This window comes from Kogia breviceps, chromosome 10, assembly GCF_026419965.1.
Source record: "Kogia breviceps isolate mKogBre1 chromosome 10, mKogBre1 haplotype 1, whole genome shotgun sequence".
NCBI classification, from domain to species: Eukaryota; Metazoa; Chordata; class Mammalia; order Artiodactyla; family Physeteridae; genus Kogia; species Kogia breviceps.
Window position 1 is genome coordinate 88,083,434 of NC_081319.1, and position 27,747 is coordinate 88,111,180.

The 27,747-nt window shown below is 40.6% G+C and overlaps 2 protein-coding genes across 2 annotated transcripts; one reads left to right on the plus strand and one right to left on the minus strand.

Moving 5' to 3' along the window:
- Positions 1-374: 374 nt before the first annotated feature.
- On the minus strand, positions 375-13,809 carry ACOT13 (acyl-CoA thioesterase 13). Its single transcript, XM_059077595.2, has 3 exons — positions 13,556-13,809; positions 2,297-2,481; positions 375-628 (listed from the first exon to the last, which is right to left on the minus strand). Exons 1-3 carry the CDS (start codon positions 13,634-13,636, stop codon positions 472-474), a joined length of 423 nt encoding a protein of 140 aa, XP_058933578.1. The 5' UTR covers positions 13,637-13,809; the 3' UTR covers positions 375-471.
- An 83-nt stretch (positions 13,810-13,892) lies between these two features.
- On the plus strand, positions 13,893-26,912 carry TDP2 (tyrosyl-DNA phosphodiesterase 2). The gene is made up of 7 exons (XM_059077587.2): positions 13,893-14,212; positions 14,299-14,384; positions 18,841-19,014; positions 19,746-19,837; positions 21,821-21,948; positions 23,510-23,680; positions 25,963-26,912. Exons 1-7 carry the CDS (start codon positions 14,048-14,050, stop codon positions 26,242-26,244), a joined length of 1,098 nt encoding a protein of 365 aa, XP_058933570.1. The 5' UTR covers positions 13,893-14,047; the 3' UTR covers positions 26,245-26,912.
- Positions 26,913-27,747: the final 835 nt, after the last annotated feature.

The following is a 27,747-nucleotide window of genomic DNA, read 5'->3' on the forward strand; positions in this document are numbered from 1 at the left end:
TACTCGGTCTATTTTATTTTCCAATGTGGCCTATGGTTCATCTATTGTGAAGCTCCATAATCTTAAAATTGGGTTAAAAAAATGTAACATTTTAGAGCTGAGAAGGACCTACAATTTGTTAAGGATTAATCGTTAATTTGTATTCCTCCTTTATCTTAATATTGAATTTTAGTTTCAAGGTAATCTTATCTCAAAATGGCCCTGCTAGCTTTGCTTTACCTGTTTTCAAAACACTCTGAGCTAAGAATGTTTTCATCCAAGTATCATGTATGATTATAAACTAAAACTAAAGAGGCTTGGAATACAGACAACTCTATCCTGTATTTCGCTTGATCTCTATGGCATTTTCCCCAAAGAAAATATTTCTTAACCACTTCTGGTTGTGCTGATTTATTTTGAAAATTATATTTGTTCAAGTCAGATTTACTCTGGACATTCATTGTTGAGTTTCTTTAGGTCACCCTGCTGTTCTCAGTTTCCCAGGTGTTTTGTGTGTCTGCCTTGTGCTATTAATTTTCCCGTGGCCTTGTTCGTCAGATCCACAGAAAGAAATGCAAGTGTTTTTCCTTGCTTCAGAACATGTGCTGTAATCACTATATCTTCTCCCATTTTAGCAGGTGACATGTACCTTGAAAAGAAATATTTAAATTTAGTTAACAGCAAATAGTTTTTAAAAGAGTTGTGTGCATCGCATAACAGTCTTATGTTACTTATTTACTCCTAAATAGTTTAAGAATAATATCCTTTCTAATTTGAATGGCTGGTCCTGACCGAGTTATATCTTACTGATTCCTTATGCACACAAATTTCTTTTCCCAAAAATATAGGAAGGGATTTTCAACTGCCCCCGCCCCCCCCCCCACTGCCCATTTTTTTTCTTTAGTTTCCCACTTCATATGTATTTGGGGCTAGAGATTTCCTTGAGCCTTCACTTAATTGGCTTAACTTTCTAGGTGAAGTAACACTTAGTGTTAATATCTTGTCATATCAATATGTAGAATTTATTCAACTCTAAAATGATGTAATAAGAACTGTAAGGAATTAATATGAGGCCCTTTTGAATCTCAGGCACCTCTTGATGGTGGCCAATACTTTGGCAACACACACTTTGAAAGGCCAAAATTATGTCTGGCTTATTAAAAAATCCTTTAGGATTGTAGCAGCAGTATCTTAGATGATCATGAAATGCAGTGCTAGGTTAGAACATCTCTCTGCTCATAATAGAGGGTTTTAAGGCAAAGCAGAGTCATCAAGTCTTACCCTCATCATGTGCAATAAGGTAAGGACTGCTGAACAGGCTCACCAGTGCCCAAGCAGATCCTTCTTTTTGTACGTCTTAATTTCAAAACACCATTTGCATCTCGTCCTGTGATTTGCTTACTGCACTCAATTTATTTCCATAGCAGAGAGGGACTGAAAGTTAAGTTAGCCTAAGAAAAGATTTAAATTGTTTAAAAACCTGATAACTGACATTATTTCCATTGCCCTTGTGATATATCACATTGGCTTTCCCACCCTAACCCCTCCCTGCCTCCCCTTCCAACAAAAATCTTTCTTCTCTTGCTTAGGTGGAAAAATCAATTGTCTTGAAACTAAATCGCCGGGCCCTGCACTCTAGTGAGTGGGACACTGGCAACAGTACTAGTTAATGTGGGAATTTAATGTTTTGCATCTGGAAGTGTTTGACCCCTGCAGGCATTTTCACAACAGTGAGTGACAAACCTGACATCTGGGGTTCTGCTTCCTTATCATGAGAGCACGTCTGTGCAGTTGCAGGAAAACGTGAAGTACTGCAAAACTGGACATTTGTGTTCACCTTGTTACAAGGCAATGGCGATGTATACGGGAAGGTTTCCTCAACTTTTCTTTTTCTTCTAGCTTTTCTCTATAGGTACTCAGTACAACCTTCATGAGACATCTGTACAAGTGGCACTTTTAAGGATTGTATGAAAAACAGTTACAAACCGTGAGTTTGTGATGATGTTTTTCCCCACCAGTATGCGTATTAGAAGCTGAATGTTTGCCTTTTTGAGTGTTTAGATCATTCCCCATTTATTACTGGTTATATTACCGATTACTTATTATTACTGATCTATATTGTACTTGGAAATTAATTCCTCTAGTTCTAGATTCTAAAACCATGGAATATTTTAAGGCAAATCTATAGCTGCATTTAAGGATGACCAGCTGAGGGCACCTCATGCTTTATTTATGTTACAAATGTGTTTAGTCTCGGTTGTTGGAAATGAGTTACCACATTAGAAAGGGTTATTCGGGGTACAGTTTGGATACGTACGTTATGTTCATGTCGACACTGACTCCGGGTGCTCCCCTTTCTGTGCACAGCAGAGCATATGTTGATACGACATCCACTAAGGTGGCTGTCATGCCACCGTGGAGGGTGCCCATTTTATTGGTATGCTGCTCTTCTACTTTCACTTCACAAATCACTTTCCCAGGGACAGCAGAAACAACCGTCACCTAAGTGTTAAAAAAAAAGAATTTTGAATATTTGGTGGTATTAGAAAAGCCCAAACAGCCTAATAAGAACTATCACTGGATTAAACCAAGTCACCCCAAAAAAGTTGATTCAAAAATTGAAAATCAAGTTACCCAATCTCTCTCTGATAGAAATTAGCTCTGATGTAAACTGTTTTGAAATAAAAAGGAATATTTAGGGAAAAAACAGGAGTAGTTTTTCTTAATCTCCACTCCTCTGCAGAAATCAAACATTCCGTCTGAGCTTTTCAGCCTTATGTACAACAACCTGGCATCTCTTAATGTCTCCTTAGAAATTTTGCACCAACAAAGCCAGCTGGTCCTTGTGATCTGTTAACCCATTATAGCTTTAATTTGGATGTTCCCTAGTTTTTGCACAAAGTAGTTTTTTAGAATGACTTCCTAATGAATGGTTTAAAACCATTTACTGGAAGAAATTGAGTAATTCAATGCATTACTAGAATTAATAAGCTTACACCACAAACCTATTTTAATATTAAAAAAGTTTGACAGAATCCAGCAAAGTTAAATTGCTGCTTTTAAGGTCCTGCCCCATTTATAGTATCATAATGAAAAAATTATATGAAAGATAAAATGTGGAACAATGAATTTAAAATGTTATATCAAACATCTTTAGAAAGGAAACTTAAAGAAAAATAATAGAAATGTTTCTTATATCCTATCTAAATTACTAGGAAAAAACATCATAGATAATATTTAGAAGCTGGAACTAAACTGTGAATGGAATGTGCTGCATCCAGCAACGTAATTCTCACCGTCACTAGAAGTGTTCACGCAGAATATGGATGGATATTTGATGTGTCTGTAGATAGAGGAAAGGATGTCTCAAGCATTAAATGGTTTAATTCTAGATAACTACCATTTATTGAGCACTTTCATGTCAGGCACTGTGCCAGAGTCTTTCCCTATGCTATATAACAAGGAAGGGATTATTTCCAGTTTGCGTAACTTAAATTCAGAGTGGTTTACTCTCAAGGTCACCCACGATGTGACAGAACTGAGATTCAGATCTAGGTCTGTCCACCTCCAAGTCCCCTAGTTGCTAACTATAGAATCTCTAGGTATTCAGCGGCTTTTATGCTCCCACCAGGAAGACATTTCGGCATTTCACAAACTATGAATTTAGTTGTTTGCTGTTGTTTATCCCCTAGAAGGCTCTGATGTAAAACACAAACAGAACTATAAAATATGAACCATCCTAAATAATGTGTCATGTTTTGCTTAATGGGTAAATCAATGGAAAAGTAAACGTTAGAACGGGATCAAGTCTATTTATACAATAAATGACCTAGCCACAAGATGTCCTCATAAACTAATAATACACACCAAGCAAGCTCAAGGTGTAAACTCACCTTATTGGGGGCATTTACCTGAGTCTATCAAGCACTGCAATCTAAAGATGATCGAAAAAATAAATAAAAAGATGAACGAGATCAAGTCCCTGCTTTTAAGGGGTTCCCAGTCTAAAAGAATAGAGACACATGCACACTGCAGTAGAGCGAATTACTGCAGACAGGATAAATACAGGTTGCTGGAAGTAAGATCTTACTTATCAAAGTATGTTTTCAGGGAAGAGACATTAGGAAAGGCATCCTGGGGAATTATTTGTGGATTGAAGGACGGGCGGGAAGGAGTCAGGCAGGTGAAGACAGGAAAAAGCCAGGCAGTTCAAGAAATAGAATCTAATAGGAAAGCATCACAGTCACCAAAGGCAGTTTAGTATAATTTTAAGGTATGGTGTGTTTAGTAGAGGTAAGTTCTTAAAGTTCCATTTTATTATCTAACTTTGGCTGGGATGACAAAAGGTAAAAAAATGTCAATTGGATTTTCTACTGCAGGCTGCTGACTTTGTTTTTTGGTTTTTTTGGCTGCATCAGGTCTTAATTGCAGCATGAGGGATCTTCGTTGCAGCGTGTGGCCTCTTGCAGCACACGGGCTTAGTTGCCCCACAGCATGTGCGATTTCAGTTCCCTGACCAGGGATCAAACCCATGTCCCCTGTGTTGGAAGGCGGATTCTTAACCACTGGACCACCAGGGAAGTCCCCCCAAATACGGATTTTAATTTGTATCTTTTCCTACAACTTGAAAGGACAAATGACAAACTAAGATACAAAACTGGTTGAAAAGGTATGTTGGAATAGAGATACTTTTGTACTGGTCAGCCAGATATGGCAGAGAAATGCTTTTATATGTTGTCAATTGTTTTTGGTTTTTTTGGTTGGGCTGCATGGCTTGTGGGATCCTAGATCCCTGACCAGGGACTGATCCCGGGGCCCTCAGCAGTGAAAAGTGTGGAGTCCTAACCACTGGACTGCCAGGGAATTCCCTGTGTTGCCAATTCTTGTCTCCCTCGGTGAAAATAAGTAAACCAATGGAAGACAACAATGAAGGGATGTCCTACCCAACCTCCCAGGACTAAGAAACAGTCTTGCGGTGGAAGAAACCAATGGAGAGCTACCTGTCTGATGAAGAATGGGGCTGGGGAAGGACACTATTTAAAAAAAAAAAAAAAAAAAAAAGATCTCAGTCAAGATATAGGCTGTAGAGAGCACACGTGTTTATTTGGTTGTTGACTATGGCTAACCTTGTGCTTACAGACCATGCTCAGAAAGAAATGTACGTGCATTGTCTTACAGGCATTGAGACCCTGTCTCGATCCTCACAAATCTTTGAAGTAGACAGTGTTATCTCCATCGGACCCACGTGTCTCTGGCTTAACCACTATGCAAAACTGCCTCCCCTCACATCTCACCTGGACTGCTGCAGACAACTAGGACCTCATGCATCGGGAGGAAGATGGGTGTGTAGGCTTTTACGATGCCACGGCATCAGAAATATAGCTGCCATGGCCCCAATGATCCTGCAGGTTGGATGACTGCAATAGATTGGCAAGAACTTTTATGGCTCAGCCCAGTCTGACACAACAGACTCCTCAGTTGAGCGTAAAAATGGTCTTAAATGGACATGCGCTCATTTAATCATCTGCCCCTTTTCTGTATGGCTTGCAGTGTTCTGTCTCTTCCCTGCACCTCAGGCATTTACATGAGTTTATATGACTCATGCTACTACAGCATCCCCCCTGCCACCCCTGACCTGCAGGCTCAAATTCCATCACAGAGAGAGATGCTTCAGGTGACGAACACAGGCTCGCCTTTCCTCACTTAGCTTTTCAGTAAAGACGTTGAGAAGGGATCCCTAATAGTCAACAGCAATGAAGGGGACACTCCCTAAAAGGAAGCTCTGCCCAGACCCCAGAATTATTCTTAGGCCTTGAGGTTTCCAGTCTTTCTGGTCTTTAAGAGTCACCGCCTCCTTGGGACTGCTGCTGATGCTGAGCAGCACACACAGGGCCTCTGCTAATGCATAAAGAAACATATGTCTCTGGCTCTGTAAGGGTGTCTCTAACGGGCCTCAAGGAGTGTGGCACGTGGCTTGAGAAAACCTGCACGCGTGTAAAAATGTGAGTCAGCCAAGGAGATGGAATGCGAAAGACCACGTGTATGCACAAAAGCACAGAGAACAGCTAATATTAGTGGATGAGAATTTTGTGTATTTGTAAAGGAGGCTGTTTTCAAAGCAAGTTGCCCTGATGATGGACACGGCTGATTTCATATGTGACACAGTGCAGATACCAGAGGAAGTGTGTCTGAGGATAATGTAAAAATGCACCTGCATATAAGCAGGAAAAGAGGTAAAGAGTAAGATAGAAGGTGGCAGTGTGATGGGGTGGCAGCGGCAAGAAAAATAGTTGGAAATTATGTTAAGGGGCCATAAAAGGGCATAAGCTATTCAAGAATTGTGGTTCAGCCATGCTGCTGTATCAGCCCAACATTTCAGTTTTATTTCAGTTTTATAATAGATCTATGTTTTAGTAGCTTAATTACACAGGTGACTAGACCAATAGTTAAGAGTACTAGCTCTGGAGCCAGACTTAGAGGCAAGATCCTTTTTTTAAAAAATTGTTTTTGGCTGCCTTGGGTCTTTGTTGCTGTGCGGGCTTTCTCTAGTTGCAGGGAGTGTGGGCTTCTCTTCTGTTGCGGTGCGCGGGCTTCTCATAGCAGTGGCTTCTCTTGCTGCGGAGCACGGGCTGTAGACGTGTGGGCTCAGTAGTTGTGGCGCATGGGCTTAGTCGCACGAGCTTAGTCGCTCCGCGGCATGTGGGATCTTCCCGGACCAGGGCTCGAGCCCGTGTCCCCGGAATTAGCAGACAGATTCTTAACCACTGCACCACCAGGGAAGCCCCGTAGGCAAGATCCTTAACTGAGGTTTCCTTAGCTGTAAAGTGGAGATGATAGCACTACTCTCCTAGAGTTTTATAAAGATGAAGATAAAATTCAAATTAAGTTAGAACGGGGCCTGGCATATCATAGGTGATTAAAACATTTTAATTCTCATCCTTATCAAAGTTGTGACTCAAACACAACCATTAAACTGAAAGTTGGTTTGGATAGTTTCACACGGATTTGCTTAAAACTGCCCAGTTGGAATTGTTTCTGTTGCCAAGATCAAGGATGACTTAATTACTAAATTCACTGGATGCTTTTCAGCCTGTCCCTTACTTGACCTCTCAGCATTCTGCAACATCTAAACCGTTTTCTGGCCTTTCCTGAACTCCCAGTTCACACCTCCGGATTCTTTTCCTTCTCCACTAGCCACTCCACATCCCCTTTGCTGGCTCTTATTCTGCAATGCCCGCCAGGAGTCAGAGGGTCAACTAATCATTCAGACTCACAAGCCCACCAAAGGCTACACTTGGTGCCAGTTTCACTCAGGATACAGGACAGTTTCTCTAAGGTTAGGTACTATAATACAATGTTAACACACAGGCGGGGAGTGACGACTTGGGTTTAGATCCCCCTTACTAGCTGTGAGGCCTTAGAAGAGTTAAGCTTCTATTTTCTCATGTGTAAAATGGGGATAATAACAGTACCTGCCTCATCAGGTTGTCGTGAGGATTAAATGAAATAATGTAGGTAAAATGTTTAGTGCAGCATCTGGCTTAGAGTGCTCAATAAATGTTAGTTATCACGGAAAAGGCCAGAACCATGAAGATGACTCCAGCCCGCTTGCTTCTCAGAACTTTCCCTCGGCTTCTTTTTAGAGGCCTGAACAACCCTGAAGGTGCTTTTCTGGAGGTGAATATGATCCTTTCTCTGCAGTTCAGTTCCTTTCTCAGCATGCCCCAATGCACCTGACTCATTGTAAAAGTCCCAGCTACCAGATAAACAGCAAAGTCCCCTGATATGAGTGCTCGAGATGTATGTAGCAACTCTGCAAGATGGGAATAGTAATAAATCTAATGAGTGATGTAAGCCATGACCAATTTAAGGTAGTTAGATAAAAGGCCTGCTCAGGGCAAATACCCCGGTATATAGAACTGCCCCAAACCTTGGAGTCAGCACTCCTCTTTCCCTCCTATCTCACTATCCAACTCATCAGCAAAGCCTGTCAGCTCTAGCTTCAGACAAATCCTGAACGCCAATCACTTTCCCAGCCCCCATCACCTACTCATTATACTTCCACCTGAATCCAAGCCATCATTCCTCTCCAGCTGTTACAGAAGCCTCCCAAATTATTTCCCTACTTCTGCCCTTGCCCGCCTTTTGTCCATTCTCAGTCTTAGCAACAAGAGTGCTCCTTTTAAAATGCAAGTCAGGTTATATGACTCTTCTGTTCAAAACTCTCTAAGGGAACTCCAGTCCCCTCAGAGTAAAAACCGAAGTCCTTGCACAGTGAAGCCATACGTGGTTAGCTCATCTCCAAATCATCCCTTCCTAGTCTCCTTGGGAATCCTCTTGAAACGCTGCAAGCAGACAGTGTGGTAAAGTCCCAGGGCCTTTATATTTGCTGTTCCCCTGCCTGGATCAGTCTTCCCCTTGGAGTATCTATTACGTGCTCAGATCTTTACTATTTCAGTGACATCTTCCAAGATGACAGTATTTAAAACTGAACTTTCAAAAACATAATTCCACAGGAATATATATATTGCAGGGAAAAATACTCTCCTGTCCCAATATTGCCTATCATTGCTCTCTGCTTTATTTTCTTTTATAGCACTTATTACCATCTAACATACTATATATTTTATTTATTTATTTTGTTCAGTGTTTGATTTACCACAATACAACATAACTTCCACGAGTGGTAGGGTTTTTGTCAGTTTTGTTCATTGGTATATCCCTGGTGCCGAGAATGGTGCCTGGCACATAGTAGGTACTCAAACGTTTGTTGAATGAATGAATACATTCAAATCTGAAGGTCAACTAAGAGCATTCTACAACAATATGCCCAACATTTAGTAGCTTCAGCAACTGATTGAACAAACCCGTAGGGAGTATCTTCTATGTGAAAGGCATTCTTACTAGGCACTGACAAGTGCTTATTAAGCATCTGCTATGGACTTGTTCCCAAAGAGCTCTCAGTGAGGAGAGGGAAGACAGAAAAAGCAACAGATATTTTCAATAATGTATAGTAAGTCCTATGATAAAAGTTAGCCAAGGTATAGAAGTGAATCAGAGGAAGACAGTTGGAGATGCCAGGGAAGTCTTTCTAGGGACAGTGGGTGCTATTTGAAAAGGACACTGAAAGATAAAAGTAAAAATGGGGGCCAATTGGGTCAAAGGTAGAGGATCCAAAAATAGAGAGTGTACGAACCAGTAGAGCTATAAGAGAAAACCAAAAATAAAAGTTAGCAAATGGGTGCCATGGGAGGCAAAACAAAGCCCTAGGGAAGAGCTACGAGGAATTTTATTAAATACTCCCTGAGGATTTAGCCAGCTGAACAACTACTCTTCTTCACTGGAGTGGTGGTGATGGCGAGAGATGTGCTAAGAGTCCCTGTATTTTGTCCCAAAGGCTGGCAAATGGCAGATCTTATCAAATTATTCTAGAATGCCTATAAAGGTGGATGCTGTGAAGGCCTCTGTCACATCAATCACATTGGCAAGATTTCTCTCAAAGACAACTTCTCTGCTGCCTTGAACCTGGAAAAGAGGGGCTAATAGAGAAGGAACTTCCTCACCACCTACAGACTCAGGACTGGGGCCATCCACTCCTCCAGATCTCCTCTCAAGAGGGAAAGCACAAACTTGGGTAGAATTTTTGCAGCTGATCTAGTTTGGAATGTAGTACCTGAATAGAGTCATTCCCAGGAAGGAATTATGCCCTGCAGGAATGTAAATATGGTGAGCCAGTTATGATAAAGCCACAAGTCAAACAGCAACAAAGAAGTTTAAATAATCTCTCTTCACTGAGGAACAGTATTCCAGAAATATCTATTGGCATATCGTGTTGATAAATTTTAAATAATATTACTGTCCTTTTGTGGTAGATCCAAAGCCTCAAAGTTTTTCTAGTAAGTATAAGGTCAATTCTTACCTTCCTAATCATTTCTATAGTCTTCAAAGGCTCCTTATCTTTCTCAACCCTGTATGTCCTCAAGGTTCAGTCCTAAATCCTTAATGCTTCTCTCTAGTCTGTGTTCTTCCTTTTGAGACATCTCATTCACCTACACATCTTCACCTCTCATTTCCACAAGGATGACTCTACACAATTGTACCTTGCTTCGGAACTGCCCTCCCTTATTTCTTTGTGTGTTGGATTCCACATGGTGTTTCCAGATCTCACCCGAGATATGTTCTTCCACATGTGTTATTGTGGGGGAAGGAGTTCCACTGGCAAGTAACTTAAACATAATAAGGTTAAACATGTTTATCACAGAACTAGTCAAAAGTTTTAAGACATAAAAGGGATATAATGGCTCCACTCAGAGGAGATAACATAGTGTAGCCAAATTCAGAGAGACAGACTGTAGATGAGGGCCAGGGCTCGGGAAAAAAAGGGAATGAGAAGTTATTGTTTAATGGGTAGAGTTCCAGTTTTGCAAGATGTAACTCTGCTATGGACTTGCTCCCAAAGAGCTCTCAGTGAGGAGAGGGAAGACAGAAAAAGCAACAGATATTTTCAATAATGAATAGTAAGCCCTATGATAAAAGTTATCATAGGAAAGTTCTGGAGATGGATGGTGGTGATGGTTGTAAACCATGTGAATGCAATAATTACTACTGAATTGAATAATACGGTTAAGATGGTGAACTTTATGTTATGTGTATTTTACTACAATTTTAAAAAGGGGGTATACAACATCAATGTTTTCTGAAATTATTTATTCATAGGACTCTTTTTTCTCAGGGCACATCTGATGGGACTGTTCCTTGGAACCCACTTTTCTCCTCTCCGAGATGATAAACTCCTAGAGGGCGAGGAATTGTGATTGGCATTTCTTTATAACCGACAGTACTTAGTTTGTTGACTGATTTAAAAGTGATCTTATAGCAAGAACAGGACACTTTCTTTTTCTGGCTTAAAACAAAGTCATTTATTAGATTTTGATTCTGTCAGTTGGCAATTTAGGCTGGGCTCAGCCAGCCAGTTCTTCTGTCAGGCTTGCCTGGACTCTTGTTTCTACAGGCAGCTGGCAGATTGCTAGGAGCTGGTTGACTTAGATGGCATAATTCACATGTATGGTGCTTGGTGCTGGCAGTTGGCTGGAGTGATGGGAGTGACAGACCACATGTAGGACATTTATTTTGCATGTTAGTTTTTCTGTATCAGTGTTTTATAAAAGATAGGTTTTGTGGGTATTTATAAACACTGATAAAACAGAGGTTTTAAAAAGAGAACAGGCTTAAATAAAGAAGTTCTAATGTAGGATCTCATGCACTGACTTGACATCTGTACCAGGACTAATTTTGCAATTTGCCTTTTTCAACAGATCATTTTTAGAGGAACAGAAAGTCACCAACATTTATGATTCTATATGCCAGGTCAAAACATCTGTCCAAAAATCAAAATCCCCACTGGAATATTATCAGCCAAATTTTCAAGTGTTATTCTACTTGATTCATTGACTTTGTGGGAGTGGGTGATGGAGCAGCCTTGACACAATAGTACTGTACATCTCACTTGCTTCTTACACCCAGAAACATTATTCCTTCTCACCTTTGCAAAAGCAATGAGGTATAGAGAACAAGTGTGTCTGAGAGACCATATACATCTTTACTCCAATTTAGTTTTAACAATATTCTTGCATTTTAAAATCCTGCACTTAAAAGTGAGCATTTCTTGCCTTGAAAAATCTCTGGTGTCATATTTAAATCACCAAAGGGACAATTCTTTGACATAAAATAATTATGTCAGTCAAGGTCCAGTGAGGCGCAAAAACCACACTAGTTATATTAAGAGACTTGAAAGAATTGTTGGGACTTCCCTGGTGGCGCAGTGGTTAAGAATCCGCCTGCCAAAGCAGGGTACACGGGTTCGAGCCCTGGTCCGCGAAGATCCCACATGCCGCGGGGCAACTAAGGCCATGCGCCACAACTACTGAGCCTGTGCTCTAGAGCCCGTGAGCCACAACTACTGAGCCCGCGTGCCACAACTACTGAAGCCCGCGCACCTAGAGCCCGTGCTCCGCAACGGGAAGCCACTGCAATGAGAAACCCGTGCACCGCAAAACGAAGAGTAGCCCCTGCTCACTGCAACTTAGAGACCCAGTGCAGCCAAAAAATAAACTAATTAATTTAAAAAGAATTATTAACCAGAGATTTAGAGAAAGACCACATTCTGTTCCATGCCAACACATGTAGAAATCGCATGATTTGAACAACCAACTCAAACTTCAGTGCAAAGATATGGTTTATATATTCTTATAAAGAACAACAATGTAGCAATTTATCTAGTTTTGACCTAGGACAAAATGAATGATAAGAGGATGGTTTAAGTGTTCAAAACCTCAGCACTGTTGACGTTTGGAGTGGGTGATTCTCTGTCGTGGGGACTGGGGAGGGAACCTGTGCAGTGCGGGATGTTCAGCAGCATCCCTGGCCAATAGCCAGTAGATGCCAGTCCCACCCCTCCCGCCACACTCCAGTTGTGATGATCAAAAATGTCTCCAGACACTGTCAGATGTCCCATGCGGAGCAAAACTACCCTCAAATGAGAACCACTGGTCTAGATCACGTTACCTTAAAATTTATGGTAAAAGAAACCATGTTCACGACTGGATTTATAGATCACTAAGCATAAACCTGTACTTTAGCCTGAGCAACTCTTCCCACACGAAAAGTAGACAACTACAAAATCCATTTTTGATAAAATTAACAAATACAGAGCACCTACTATGATACTAACCTGTGCAGTTAACATGGTAGCCACTAGTTAGTTACCTGTCAGTATTGAGCACTTGAAACATGGCTAGTATGAATTGAGATGTGCTGTAAGTGTAAAATTCACACGGGATTTCAAAAATTAAGTACAAAAAGTTAGTACTCTTTCCTACTGATTACATGTTAAATATTTTGGATACAATGAATTACTTAAAATATTTTACTAAGATTAATTTCACTTCTTTTAAAAATGTTTATAATATTGTAATAATTATATAATGTTACGATTATAAAATTATTATTATAAAATACCTCATTCAAAATGGAGTTGGGAAGCCCTAAAGGGGGAACTTTCCCCCACTTACCACTCCTCCCAGCTTACTTTATAAACCCCAGCAGGAAAAAGGAAGATTTTTCTTGTTGTTGTCCAACAACAACCCAGCTGCTGAGAAACCTCCGCAACTCAACCAATGAGACGACCACAGCCCCAGCTCTCCTCTCCTCCAGCGAACTTGTTTAAAACAGCTCCTCTCAACTTTGTCCTCTCCTCCCTATAAAAGAACAGTTGAGGACCTGCCTATGGTTGGCCACAGTTTGCATGGCCCAAAGTGCAATTCCTCTGCTATTTTTGCTGGCTAAGCCATTTTGCTGGCTAAGCCACTTACGTTTTCGTTTTAAAGACTGACAGATCAATGTAGGCACACCTAGCACATAACTGTGATCCATTAAAGCAGTAATTATTATTACTACGGTGAATTTAGGGACGCAGTCCAACAGAATCTAGCCAGAGACAATTTATTCAGCGCTCACCACGAACCAAGTATGGTGCTTTCTTTCCCTTCATTAGAAACCGCGCCTTCGCCTCTAATACCTTTTCCAAACTTCTGTCAAAACCGAGAGCCTTGCCTGAGAACTTTATCGCCTCCAGCAGACTCTTTGCCTTACAGCTCATCGTGGACCGTTCGCCGGCTCCCAGGCCCCACTCAAGAATGATTCTTGGAAGAGCAGTGAAGCCCGGAAATTCGCAAAAGAACAAGGACAGAAAGGGCGAAGGGTTTGCAGCCTTCTGGGTCCGCGACGCGCTCCAAGTCCGCACTCGCGCGCACCCCCGGCCACGGTGCCACCGCGCTCGCGCACTGACGTTCCGCACCTCTTTGTGACCTCCCGCGCACGCGCTGTTTAGCCCTCGCCCACCCGGGCCCGCTTTCCTGTTGCGCAGGCGCGCTGTCGTCCTCCGAAAGCGGAGCGCGTTTCCGCACGAGGCGGTTGATGCGCGAGCGCTGGGGCGCTGGGCGCCTGCGCAGAGCCCCAGGCGTCTCCCAGCTCGGCCCGGGTTAAAGGGAGGTGAGCTGGCGGGGATACCATGGAGCAGAAGGGCGGTCCGGACGGTGCACCGGAGGCTGAGCGGGAGGAGGGAGAGCCCGAGGTGAAGAAGCGGAGACTTCTGTGTGTGGAGTTTGCCTCGGTCGCGAGTTGCGACGCCGCCGTGGCTCAGTGCTACCTGGCCGAGAACGACTGGGAGATGGAAGTACGCTTTCGCTGCTTCTCTATTTCCCGCTCTTTACTTTGGTCCGTGCAGCGCACACGTCCCATCCCTGTGTCTTTGTTTTGCAGAGAGCGCTGGACTCCTACTTCGAGCCGGCCGTGGAGGAGAGCGCTTTAAAAAGCCATCTTGAGAACACCTCTGAACCCGAGTCCTGGTGAGTGATGACGGGGCGGGGACCACTTCGGGTGGAGGCAGTTTGTACCGGGTTGCGTTGGGCATCCTGGGACGTGCCGTCCAGTTGGACGGGCGGGTTTGAGTAGAGGCACGTCTCGCCTCTGAATAGCGGGAGGCGGAGGGTTTTTGTTGGTGCGTGGGATGGAGACGCGTCCCAGCAGCGGGGCTGACACTTCTCTCCCGAAGTCCAGGCTGTCACTTCGAAGGTACTTTGGAGTCGGGGGGTGGGGGAATATCTGAAATGTAATTTTTTGACTCCAATTTTAGGGAATATGTAAGCAAGAGTTTCGAAACCAATGAATGAGGCAAAATCCTCTACTGAGGAATGGTAACTTGGAAGTCTTCTTGCTTCTTATATTGTTGTTGTTTATTTACTCTCTGCCGCCCGGCCAGGATAATAGTTTTTATAAACTGTACTTCTGCCCCTGTTATTCCAGTGCTCCCTCCCCAATTCATGCACTTCTGCTCTTCAAGTCCAGGTGCCTTACAGGTTCCTCCACGGTTTGACCATATTTCTGGGTTCGTTTCCTTTCACATTCTCTTTCCTACCCTACAAAACTTCCAGGCATACCAAACTTTCCCTTTCTCCAGTGGGCCATTTTTTCTTGCCTTTCAACCTTTGTAAAGATGTTTATTATCTCTGCTTAGAACGCTTTTCTTCCTCTTTCCTTGCTAAGTAACATTTATCTTAAAAGTCTAGCTTAGACATGACTTGTCTTCAAGAAGCTTTCCCTGATTTCCCAAGTCTGGGTAAGGTTCTCCTCTTAAGTAATTCTGTATAGCATCATGCGTGACAACTTAGTTCATATTATAATCGCTATTTAGTATTTTATATCTCCCACTAGACTACACATTTGGTGAAGACAGTATCTGTTTCATACATTGTTGATTTCCCACAGTCTCACACAATATTTGGCATGTAATAAGCTCTCAATAAGTATGAATTGAATATATAAAGTTCTCCCAGCTGTATGGGCAGCCTCTGCAGTGAACTGTTCATAGTAGATACTCTTTTCTCCCTGTGATTTTTTCAGCTGCACTGTCTTTTAGATGTGATAAGATCATTTCATTAGGCTCCTTTCTCCGTCTGCCTGGCCTGTTGTTGGGGAATTGTCTACCCATCCACAGTGACATATCTCTGGCTCCCATGTTGTATTAGCTAGAGCCAGTTAGATTAGTAGGTGTTCACCTAGCCCGTGCTAGCCAGTCAGATCCTCTCTCCTGGGATTAGGATCAAGAGTGTTTAGTGAATCTTCTTGTCAAGCTGGGACTGTACATGTTAACTCAGTACCTGTGGGGGACCCATACCCATACTCTTTTGTGCATGGGGAAGCTGAGAATGCTAGTCTGCAGAGAGGGAGTGAAACCGAGGGAAGCTGAGTAGGATTGAGAGAGAGCCTTGATCGAACTTCCATAGGCATAGCTGTGTTCCTGTACTTGGCTCTGGGACATGATTGTTTCCTTGTGAATCCTTTTGTTTTACTCAGACTAGCCTGTGTTAGTGTCTGTTAGTTGTATCCTAAATTGTAGTCAGTAAAGAAATTGGAACAAAGGAGGTGGAGTTCCTGAAATCGTCCCTCAAAAAAAAAAAACGTGGGTGGAGCTGAGTAATGGTGGGGTAGAGGACGGATAGGAGTCCCCTAGCCCAGAATCATGAATTGGCAGAAAACAGGCAAAGTGACAGATGAGGCTGTGGTCTGTTGTCTCTTGGAACTCAGATCAAATGCCAGTGAGAGTGAGGCTTTATCTATAGAATAGAATAAGAATCCACACTGATATAAATACCTTTGTCCAGAGAGGGTGATGCAAGAGGGAAGAGATATGGGAACATATGTATATGTATAACTGATTCACTTTGTTGTAAAGAAAAAACTAACACACTATTGTAAAACAGTTATACTCCAATAAAGATGTTAATAAATAAATAAATAAATAGAATAAATAAAATGCATTGCAAAATAAATAAATACCTTTGTCCAGGAGTGAAGGGAACACTTTCCCTCACAGTAGAATTCCAACTACTAAATGTTGCAGGCATGTGAGAGTTAGAAAAAAAATCACCATTTGGGAACTATCTTGATAGTAATTATCTCAGACAGGAATCATCAATGGACACTAAAACTAAGGGACTTGCCTGGTGGCACAGTGGTTAAGAATCCATGTGCCAATGCAGGGGACACGGGTTTGATCCCTGGTCCAGGAAGATCCCACATCCCACCGAGCAACTAATCCCGTGCACTACAACTACTGAGCTTGCTTGCTGCAACTACTGAGCCCATGTGCTGCAACTACTGAAGCCCGCACGCCTAGAGCCCATGCTCCCCAACAAGAGAGGCCATTGCAATGAGAAGCCCACGCACCACAACAGAGTAGCCCCTGCTTGCCGCAACTAGAGAAAGCCTGCGCGCAGCATTGAAGACCCAACACAGCCAAAAAACTTTTTTTAAATAAAATAAAATTAAAAAAACTAATAGGTAAAAGTTGATGAGAAACAAGACATTTACATAGTCTCCAAGTACCTACCCACAAAATACTTATTACATGGGAGGAAATCATAACTCTGCAGTGGAGAAACCAAGGGATCAAAGTTAACGTGACCAGTACTGGAGACAAATCCAATACTGTTGGATCAGGCCTCCTGACCTGATGCACTGAGGAGGACACCCTATCACTTCTGTGTCATTCCTGCCAAAAAATACACATCCTCAGAAAACATCAGACAAACCCAACCTGAAGGACATTCTACAAAATAAATGGCCTGCATTCTTCAAAAACATCAAGGTCAGGAGAGACAAAGACCGAAGAACTCTTCTGGATCAAAGGAGCTTGAAAGAAACATGCCATCTCAATACAACATGTGATCCTGGATTAGGACATTACTGGCACAATTGGCAAAGTTTGAATAGATCTTTAAATTATAACATTGTATCAATGATAATTTTCTGATTTTTGATAATTGTACTAGGGTATGTATGTATGTCCTTATTTTTAGGAAATGCATTCAAAAGTATTTATGCAAATGTTTCAGAATAAAAAGAGTAAAGCAAGTAAATGTTAAGTAAAATGTTAACATTTATCTGGATGAGTGGTGAGTAGAATTCTTTTAACTGTTTTCTGAGAGTCTAAAATTATTTCAAAAAAAGTTTAAAAGTTAACTAGACTTACGGTGATCATTTTGCAGTGTATACAAATATTTAATCATTATATTGTGTACCTGAAACTAGTATAACATTATCTGTTAATTATACCTCAATAAAAAAAATTTTTTAGGAGTTTCCTGGCGGTCCAGTGGTTAGGACTTGGCTCTTTCACTGCTGTGGCCCGGGTTCAATTCCTGGTTGGGGAACTAAGATCCCAAAACCTGCGTGGCATGGCCCCCAAATTTTTTTTTAATTCAAAAATAAATTTTTAAAAAATAAGTTAAAATATTGGCACTACATTTATTAAAATTATAAATACAAAACCCTAGTTCTTAAATTTGTGTGTATTTTATAAATGCTTAGCAGTTGCTTTTTAATAATGTTTGTCCCTCCACTCAGATGTCTGGGCCTTGGTGGGAAAGGTGGGGTCAGGCAGACCTGTGGGCTGGAGCCCTTACACACGGTCTCTCCAGCATGACAGAGTAGTCAGATTTCTCATGTAGCAGCTCAGGGTTCTTGTTGCACAGAGTGTTCCAAAAGGCTTGAGTGAAAGGTACAAGGCTTCTTATGGCCAAGCCTCAGAAATCCCAGAATAATCCTTCTCACTATATTCTATTGGTCAAGCAAGTCACTAAGGTCCAGATTCAAGGGGAGGGGTATTAGTTGGACTTCACCTCTCAGTGAGGGGAATAACAAAGAATTGCAGCCCTTATTTATCTGGCACAGTGAGATCTTATTTCAAATGTGATTTAAAATGAATCCAGATAGGGGGCTTCCCTGGTGGCACAGTGGTTGAGAGTCCACCTGCCGATGCAGGGGACACGGGTTCGTGCCCCGGTCTGGGAAGATCCCACATGCCGCAGAGCGGCTGGGCCTGTGAGCCGTGGCCGCTGAGCCTGCGCGTCCGCGTCCGGAGCCTGTGCTCTGCAATAGGAGGGGCGACAACAGTGAGAGGCCCGCATACAGCAAAAAAAAAAAAAAAAAAAAAAAAAAAGAATAATCCAGATAAATGTGGAAATCTTACATTACTCAGTCTGATTTGGGGTCATAGTTTATCAAATCATTTTAATGACCTATGTCATTGAGGGATATTGAGTTGGTTCTAAGTGAGCAGACATTTGGATAATCTATTTTTCCTCACTCATCAGATGATTGCTCTTCTATAGGGAGATACTTTTAGGACTCTTAAAATTTATTTACCTGTCAAATGAGGGCTACAGAGAGTCACAAAATATTTTTTAAATCAGTCAGTTTATAGATTATTTGCAAAGTTGTGTTTCATTCTTATCTTGCCAGTGTTGACCTAACCAAGGAAGAAACAAGTGATTCCATTAGTTCTAAAACCAGCACATCTGAAAATGTTCAGCAAGAAGATGGCAGCATGTTCTCTTTCATCACCTGGAATATTGATGGATTGGACCTAAACAGTCTGCCAGAGAGGGCTCGAGGGGTGTGTTCCTATTTAACTTTGTAAGTATTATTACATCTGTTTCATGGTAACGTGATAATGTGTCTTACCTGCCTACAAGGAGGGTAACAGTTCAAGGTTATGGGCTTTGGTATCGTTCCTGACTTCAGAGTCCAGCTCTCAGAGGAAACATCTGAAGGAATTGGGAGTGACTGCCTCTGGGAGCAGGATTGTGGCTTGGGATACAGAGGGAACACTAATTTTTGTTCATAGCCTTCTAGTACTGTTTTATTTACTAAACTTTGTGTATAATTATAGCTATGAAAAGAAAATTACCCAAAGGATTCGTATCTGCCACACACTAGCTCTGTGACCTTGTCGAACTATTTGTAAGCCACTTCAGTTCTCCAGAGCTCAATTTTCTTCATCATGGATAATAACTGTTTCAGGAGGATTGAAGAAAATAACACTTAAAGCATCTGTTAAGAGTGAGGACCATTGTAGGCTCTTAATATTATTAGTTTCTAGTGTCAGTGATTCCTGTTCTTCTAACTTTGAAGGGTTGTCATGTATATGTTTTTTAAAAAAAATTTATCTTTACAGTATTATGTGTTAAATAGCACAGGTCTTTCTCATTTTATAGTTATCAAAGGTCAGCATAAATATTGAATATTAGGTGTCCTCGAGGACTATAATTTTGTGTTTCTTTTATGCTGTGGCATTTTCCCAATCCAGGTAGCTGCAAGTGAAATGGTATACCTTATATTTTTCATAACTTGATGTGTTTAATTAGGTACAGCCCAGATGTGGTATTTCTACAGGAAGTTATTCCCCCATATTTTGCCTACCTAAAGAAGAAAGCAAGTAGTTACGAGATTATTACAGGTAACAGTTTTCCTGTTACTTAACTTGTCTTTTTCTTTGAAAAACAAGGTGAGAGATAAACCAAAGTTAGACAATTGGAACATAGGAAAAAGCACAAATAAAGTAAGTTTGAGAAAAAGAAGTCAGACACAGGATACTAAAAAAATCATAGGAGAATATGTTACATATGTGGAAAAATGGTTGAAATGGATGATTTTTCAGGAAAATATAAATTGCTAAAATTTGAGGCACTAAGTAGCTTTTTGGTGAAATCAGATTGTTAGAAAATGTTTAAGTGTGGTGATTGCATTGTGGTTATGCTTTTTCAAAAACCCTTTATTTATTTCTTTTTATTTATTTTGTTCTTTTTCTACCTTTTTGCCCTGAATATTTTAGTTTTTGATTTTTCATCTATTTTGTTTTTACTAAGTGCATTTAATATACCACTTTGACTTCATTTCATGACTTTTGGCTAAATCTCATGTTTTCTTTGACTTCCACTTTTACCTAGTGTATGATTTTAATTTTGATTTACTATTTTTTTTTTTTTTTTTTGGTGGTACGCGGGCCTTTCACTGTTGTGGCCTCTCCCGTTGTGTGGAGCGCAGGCTCCGGACGCGCAGGCTCAGTGGCTATGGCTCATGGGTCTAGCCACTCCGCGGCATGTGGGCTCTTCCCGGACCGGGGCACGAACCCGTGTCTCCTGCATCGGCAGGCGGACTCTCAACCACTGCGCCACCAGGGAAGCCCTTGATTTACTTTTTAATCCAAAATTGCTTAAGGGAGGGTTCTCTCTATCTGCCTTTCTCTCTCTCTCTCTGCAGGACAACTTTTCTGCATTCTCTTGGGGATTCCTTTTGCCTGTCTTCTGTTTTGGTTATCTTGTTTTCTGAATCCCATGCTTTCTTCCTTGTTTTACTTCCTCATTTTATTGGAGCACATTCTCTGGTCACTTTCTAAGAAGTAACACATGGGGAGTCAAGTTTTTGAATCCCAGCCTATTTGGAAATGCCAATGTTTTATTCTCATAGTTCCTTGATAGTTTGGCTGGACAAAGATTTCTAGGTAGAAATTCATTTTCCCACAGAATTTTGAAGGCATGATTTCATTGTTTTCTAGTTTCCGTTATTGATGATTAGCAGTCTGATGCCATTCTGATTCTTGATCTTTCCTCCCCCCCCCTTCCCGCTCTGGAAGCTTTGAGGCTCTTCTTTTTAACTCCAGTGTTTTGGGGGTCTTTTTTTCATTTATTATGCCAAACAATTGGTAGGACCTTTCAATCTGGAGATTTGTGACCTTCAGTTCTGGAAAATTCTTTTTTCTGTCTCTGTCTTCTTTCCTCCTTCCCTCTCCATCCTTCTCCTTCCTCTCCATCTCCTCCTCCTTTCTTCCTGCTGGACTCCCCACCTGCCATCTTTCTAGTCTGCTGCCCTCCTCCCTGCCCCTCCCTTTCCCATTCTTCCTCCCTTCTCTCCCTGTTCCCCCTCCATTCTGATAAACCAGTTATGACTTTTCCACCTACTCTGTTCTCTGAAAAACTTGGAAGCTTTCATTCATTGTCCCTCCATTTCTGTTCTTCTTGCAAGTTTATACCTTTCTAAATTTTTTATTCACTTACCGGGATTTTTCTGGTTCTTCCCGAGTGAAAAGTAACTGCATGTCAAGTTGCTTCAGTTTAAGTCTCATCTCTGAGATGAGACTGCCTTTCAGAAATTTTTCAAATTTTTATGTTTGGTATTAGCACTGTTAACTGTTTTGGGCACTTATGTAAATTCATTTTTACATATGTATTTTCTTCCATACTTCCAGTTACACTTTTATATTTCTTCCATACTTACAGAGGGACTTGGTTGGCCATCTTCAACTGTTTTGAAATAATAGTTTACTTTTAAGATTTATATCCATTTAAATATCTATACCTGCTTGTTATAAAATTTTCAGTAGGGGAGCTTGGGATAAACTGCAGATACCCCTGATCTCTCAGCCTAAATTCTTTTCTGCAAGCATTTGAAGGTCATGAAGAAGGATATTTCACAGCTATAATGTTGAAGAAATCGAGATTGAAATTTAAAAGCCAAGAGATTATTCCTTTTCCAAATACAGAAATGATGAGAAACCTTTTGTGTGTGCATGTAAGTAATTTTTTTTAATTGACTGTTTTTTTTAAAAAAAGAATTAACTATTTTTTTCATAGTTCCATGATGGTGTCCTTTTTAAAAAACCATTGTCTTTAGAAAAATATTTACTCCTCACTTATAGGTTCTTTTATATAGTCTTAAAGAACTTTATAAATTAAATTTTTCATACATTTCAAATATAGACAAACTGTAAAAATAAAATCCTTGATTCATTAGATGTTTTCTTTATATATAAGAGTTTGCTAACATTCCACAGTTGCTTCCTAAAGTAGTGTTTTTTTTTTTTTATTAAATGCACTGTACTTGGTACTGTGTTGTACTCTGTGAGTCTTACAAAAATGAGTCACATAGATCTTGGTCTCATAGAGCTCATAGATTAGCAGGGGAGAGATTGTATGTATAGTGCGAAAAATAAACGAAAGGCATAAATGCCATGGGAGAGGTATAATGATATGCCATGGAAGTTTAGAGAAAGGAAAAATGATTTTCAGCTACATTGTTTAGTGAAAGCTTCATGATGGAAGTTGTGTTTGAATTGGGCCCTGAAAAATATGTAAAATGTAGACATTAAGAACAGTGCAGGGCTTCCCTGGTGGCACAGTGGTTGAGAATCCGCCTGCCTATGCAGGAGACACGGGTTCGTGCCCGGGTCCGGGAAGATCCCACATGCCGCGGAGCGGCTGGGCCCGTGAGCCATGGCCTCTGAGCCTGCGCGTCGGGAGCCTGTGCTCCGCAACGGGAGAGGCCACAGCAGTGAGAGGCCCGCGTACCACAAAAAAAAAAAAAAAAAAAAAAAAAAAAAAGAACAGTGCAGGTAGCAGAACCACCGTGAGCAAACTTTTGCAAATTGCAAATAGCAGGGTATGTATATATGAAAGAGGGCATGTATAGCTATAAACGAGCCTTCTATTCAGTGAGATGTAGAGGGCACAAAGAGGGTAGTATGACAACAGGTTGGTAAAGTAGGTTGGATCCAGATTATAGGAGATCATGAATGCCCAATGTGAAGAATTTTAACTGGACTCTGCAGGCAATTCGTTTAAATAATGACAGATCTTACATCGTTGGTATCTTAATTGCAAATGGTAAGTGATTCTCATTCATTCATTTAACTGACATTATTTTGAGTTACCTATGTGCCAGGCTCTCGGTGACATAGTAATAAATAAAAGAGCCATCTTTACTTTCAATTGACTCAGGGCTTTGTAGGAGAGAGATAATTGTGCTGCAGTTCGATCTAGGGGACTTTATAAACAGTCTACACAGCGTGCTGTAGGATAGGGGAGGGAGCCACTGATGCCTGGGATGCTGGGGAAGGGCTCACAGTGGAGTTGACGTTCGAGGGAGGTTTTGAAGTATTAGTGGGTACTTGCTCAGTGTTCTTTGGGAGTATTCTTTGACCTTTAAGGATAAGCACGGTGCTGATTATGTAGTTTCACTTTAGTAAATATTGATAAATACTAATCAGTTGAATAATCACTGATTCCGTTAACAAAGTTCAGTGTTAATTGTTAGTGGATCATTTTAACAACTCTGATTATTTATCTTGTTGCAGGTGAGTGTGTCAGGAAATGAACTTTGCCTTATGACTTCTCATTTGGAGAGCACCAGAAGACATGCTAAGGAACGAATGAATCAGTTGAAAATGGTTTTAAAGAAAATGCAAGAGGCTCCAGAGTCAGCTACAGTTATATTTGCAGGAGATACAAATTTAAGGGATCAAGAAGTGAGTGATGAAGTCATTTCAGTGTTTATGGGAAGATTGTTGCTGTGGAAGCTAATTTAGGTTTCTTTTGACTAAAGCTATTAAAGTAGGACTTTCATCTGTTCATAATGTATAAGTGACCTTGCGGATGCAATTCAGCAAATGATTATTTAGCCTGTGCTACTTGCCTAGCACAGGGGAAGCAGAGGCAGAAGGGGCTGTTACATTATTGGGTGAAAACATATATATGGTATATGAAACAGACAACACAAAACAGTATATATTGACTAACAAGAGGGGTATAGAGAAAATGATGATTAGAAGAATTTAGAAAAGGTCGTTTATTTGCAGTTTCTTAGCTGTAAGGTAAGAAGAACAGAAAGATTTGACCAACATAGCTGTCCCTAACTCTTTTCCTTCTGGATTTTCTTTTTTCAACCTTTTTACCTTCATGACATTGGATTTGGCAGTGATTTCTTGGCTATGACACCAGAAGCACAGACAACAAAAGAAAAAATAGATAAGGTAGACTTCATCAAAATTAAAAACTTTTGTGCATCAAAGGGTATTATCAATGGAGTGAAAAGGCAACCCATGGAATGGTAGAAAATATTCGCAAATCATATCTGATGAGATATTCAGAAAATACAAAGACCTCCTACAATTTAAAAAAAAACGCAGGAAAAAAAAAAACCACCTCATTATAAACTGGGCAGGGGACTTCCCTGGTGTTCCAGTGGTTAAGAATCTGCCTTCCAATGCAGGGGATGCAGGTTCCATCCCTGGTCAGGGAACTAAGATCCCACATGCAGCAGGGCAACTAAGCCCACACACTGCAACTACTGAGCCCACGTGCTGTGGAGCCCACACACCACAGCTAGAGAGAAGCCAGCACACTGTAATGAAAGATCCCGTGTGCCACAACTAAGACCCAATGCAGCCCAAAATAAATAAATACAATTTTTAAAAAAAAGGGCAAAAGATTTAGACACTTCTCGAAAGAAGATATACAAATGGCTAGTAAGTTCATGAAAAGATGTTTAACATCATTGGCCATTAGAGAAATGCAAATCAAAACCATGAAGAAGTACCACTTCACATCCATTAGTATGACTGTTATAAAAAAACAAAACAGAAAATAACGTGTTGGCAAGGATATGGAGAAATTGGAACCCTTGTGCACTGCTTCTGGGAATGTAAAATGGTGCAGCTGCTGGGGAACATGGTGTAAGGATTCCTCCAAAACTTAAACAGACTTTCCATATGATCCAGCAAGTCCACTTCTGGGTGAATACGAGCAAGTAAAAGCAGAGCCTCAAAGGGATAGTTGTGCACTTGTGTTGGTAGCATTATTCACAGTAGCTAAAATATGGAAACAACCTAAGTGTAAGTGTCCATTGACAGATGAATAAACAAAATGCATATATTGATACATGAAATAGAGTATTATTCAGCCTTAAAAAGGAAGGCAATGTTGTTGACACATGCTGTAATGTGAATGAACCCTGAAGACATTATGCTAAGTGAAAGAAGCCAGTAACAAAAGGACAGATGTTCATGACTCCTCTTATATGAGTTTCCTAAAGTAGTCAAATTCATACATACAGGAAGGAGAATGGTGGTTGCCAGGGGCTGGGGGGAGGGTGGAATGGGGAGTTCGTGTTTAATGGGTAGTTTCAGTTTGGGACATTGAAGAGGTTCTGGAGCTGGATGGTGGTGATGGTGGCACAATCGTGTGACTGGCTGCACATCATTAACTGTAATGTTAAAGCCGTAAATTTTATGTATACTTTACCACGATAAAAAAAATTTTTAAATCCTAGAGTGAATGGGGGGAAAAGTTAATGTTGTTAGTAAATTTCAAATAAAACTGAAGGCCTTTGACATTATTGGATCGTATAAGTGGTATACTTCTCAATTTATAGATTAGAGTAACAGTTTTGCCTTCTTTACACTTAATGTTCATTTTTTTAAAACTACTAATAGCAATAACTGAGTCCATGGATTTTCAGTCTTCTGAGTTTTATCTGACTCCCAAAGTTAGGAAGCTACTTGTGGCAGAAGAGAAGGGGCAAATTTCAGACCTCTCTGTCTGTCTGGATATTTTTATATTACCTAATTATTATCATGCAGTGAGATAATTTTATAATATATCTAGTTCTATCTAGTTTTGCATTTGTGCATTAGTGAATAATCTGTGGCATTCTGATTTGAAAAGTAGCACTTAGATGTGGTAATGGTAAAGACCTTTTTAATATAAGGGAAAAAAGACTGAAAAGAGTTTTCTTTCTTTTTCTTTTTAGGTTACCAAATGTGGTGGTTTACCCAACAACATTTTGGATGTCTGGGAGTTTTTGGGCAAACCTAAGCATTGCCAGTATACATGGGATACACAGATGAACTCGAATCTTGGAATAGCTGCTACCTGTAAGCTTCGTTTTGATAGGATATTTTTTAGAGCAGCCACAGAAGGCGGCCACATTATTCCCCGAAGTTTGGACCTCCTTGGGTTGGAGAAACTGGACTGTGGTAGATTTCCTAGTGACCACTGGGGTCTTCTGTGCAACTTAGATGTGATATTGTGAGCTACTTTTCAAATACGGGTTTTAAATGCTCTGAGCAATTTTGTTCTGTTTTGCAAATACACTTGCTACCTGTCTGCAGAGGTAGTTTAATATGGAGGAATTAATATACTGGATCATTGTAACAAAAGAAAAAACGACTGATCTTATTTTGTGTATTGTGTCCTCAGATTTCAGAACTAAATCTTAGTGTTTATTTAAACGAAAGCATACCTGTGTTCAGAACGTGAGCCCTCTGAATGAACGGTCACAAGGGCTGTTCAGCTCCTACAAGCTCTGGCTTGGAATAGTGCTCACAGCTGCTGGCGGGATCTGCATTTAAATAGATGGCAGCTATCCTACATCCGACTTTTGGTCAGCTAACAGTGCCTAATTGGTAAGCTAGAAATGATTTTAAATCCCTTAATTTTTAAAAATTCATGTTTGTAGTTATGTCACCAACAGAGGCAAAGTTAGGCTTGATAATGATTTAAGTCAGTTTCATAGAGACATTGGACTTTTTTTCTAAGTGAAAAATAAATGTGTAAAAAGAATTAGGCTTTTAGTTTTGCTACTTGTAAAACTGAATTTTTTTCAAGACGTGAATGAGGAGCACTTCTACATGTGCTTTAAGGAAACATTTTTTTCCCATAAGAGAATGTACTTTAAATAAAGAATTCTGCTTGTTTATAGTTTGTTTTAGTATGTTTTTGTGCTCATGATGGGATTGAAGTTTTTACCTGCTTCCTGTTTCTGGCTCCACTGCTACTGTTTCACCTTTGTGTGGAAGAAAACAGCTTTCCACGTTGCTTCTCACTCTGCCAAGTATTGCCAAGAATATATCGACTTCCTCAGTATATAAAAATGACAACTGGCGGTAATAATTAGAATGAGAAGTGGCAGAAACTTATTTTCATCAGGGGTGTCAAAATTAACAACTAAAACACCTTAAAAAAGACAAGCTGGGCTTTCCTGGTGGCGCAGTGGTTGAGAGTCCGCCTGCCGATGCAGGGGACGCGGGTTCGTGCCCCGGTCCGGGAGGATCCCACGTGCCGCGGAGCGGCTGGGCCCGTGAGCCATGGCCGCTGAGCCTGCGCGTCCGGAGCCTGTGCTTCGCAACGAGAGAGGCTACAACAGTGAGAGGCCCGCGTACCACAAAAAACAAAAAAAAAAAGGACAAGCTGAATTTATATATAACATATGGTTTGTCGTAATGGAAAAGTTTTATATGTTAATCATAATTTTAATCATTTAAAATGAGTATTAAGGCTAATATTTTAGCATGTATTACAGAAGCAATAGTTCATTTTTGTGGGAAAAGGATGTTTTTGGCATAAATTGCTTATTCACTTGGGAAACATTAAGTTAGAACTCTACCACACTTCAAATTACAAAAAAAAAAATCTAAAAGTGAAAAGCTAAATATAAAATATGTAGTGTGTATTAGATTAAATAATTATCAAATTGTTTTAAAACTGGAAGGAGTATCATTTTCTTTTTATGACTCAGCATCCAAGTGAAATACCT

Excerpts from the sequence above, each read along its gene's own strand:
- ACOT13 (XM_059077595.2), bottom strand. The coding sequence starts at position 13,636 with ATGAGCTGTAAGGCAAAGAGTCTGCTGGAGGCGATAAAGTTCTCAGGC. Across the intron at positions 2,482-13,555 it reads TTGACAGAAGTTTGGAAAAG|GTGACGGTTGTTTCTGCTGT; the intron begins GTATTAGAGGCG and ends TTTAACACTTAG. Across the intron at positions 629-2,296 it reads AGTGTCGACATGAACATAAC|GTACATGTCACCTGCTAAAA; the intron begins GTACGTATCCAA and ends TTTCTTTTCAAG.
- TDP2 (XM_059077587.2), top strand. The coding sequence starts at position 14,048 with ATGGAGCAGAAGGGCGGTCCGGACGGTGCACCGGAGGCTGAGCGGGAG. Across the intron at positions 19,838-21,820 it reads TAGTTACGAGATTATTACAG|CATTTGAAGGTCATGAAGAA; the intron begins GTAACAGTTTTC and ends CTTTTCTGCAAG. Across the intron at positions 23,681-25,962 it reads CAAATTTAAGGGATCAAGAA|GTTACCAAATGTGGTGGTTT; the intron begins GTGAGTGATGAA and ends TTTTCTTTTTAG.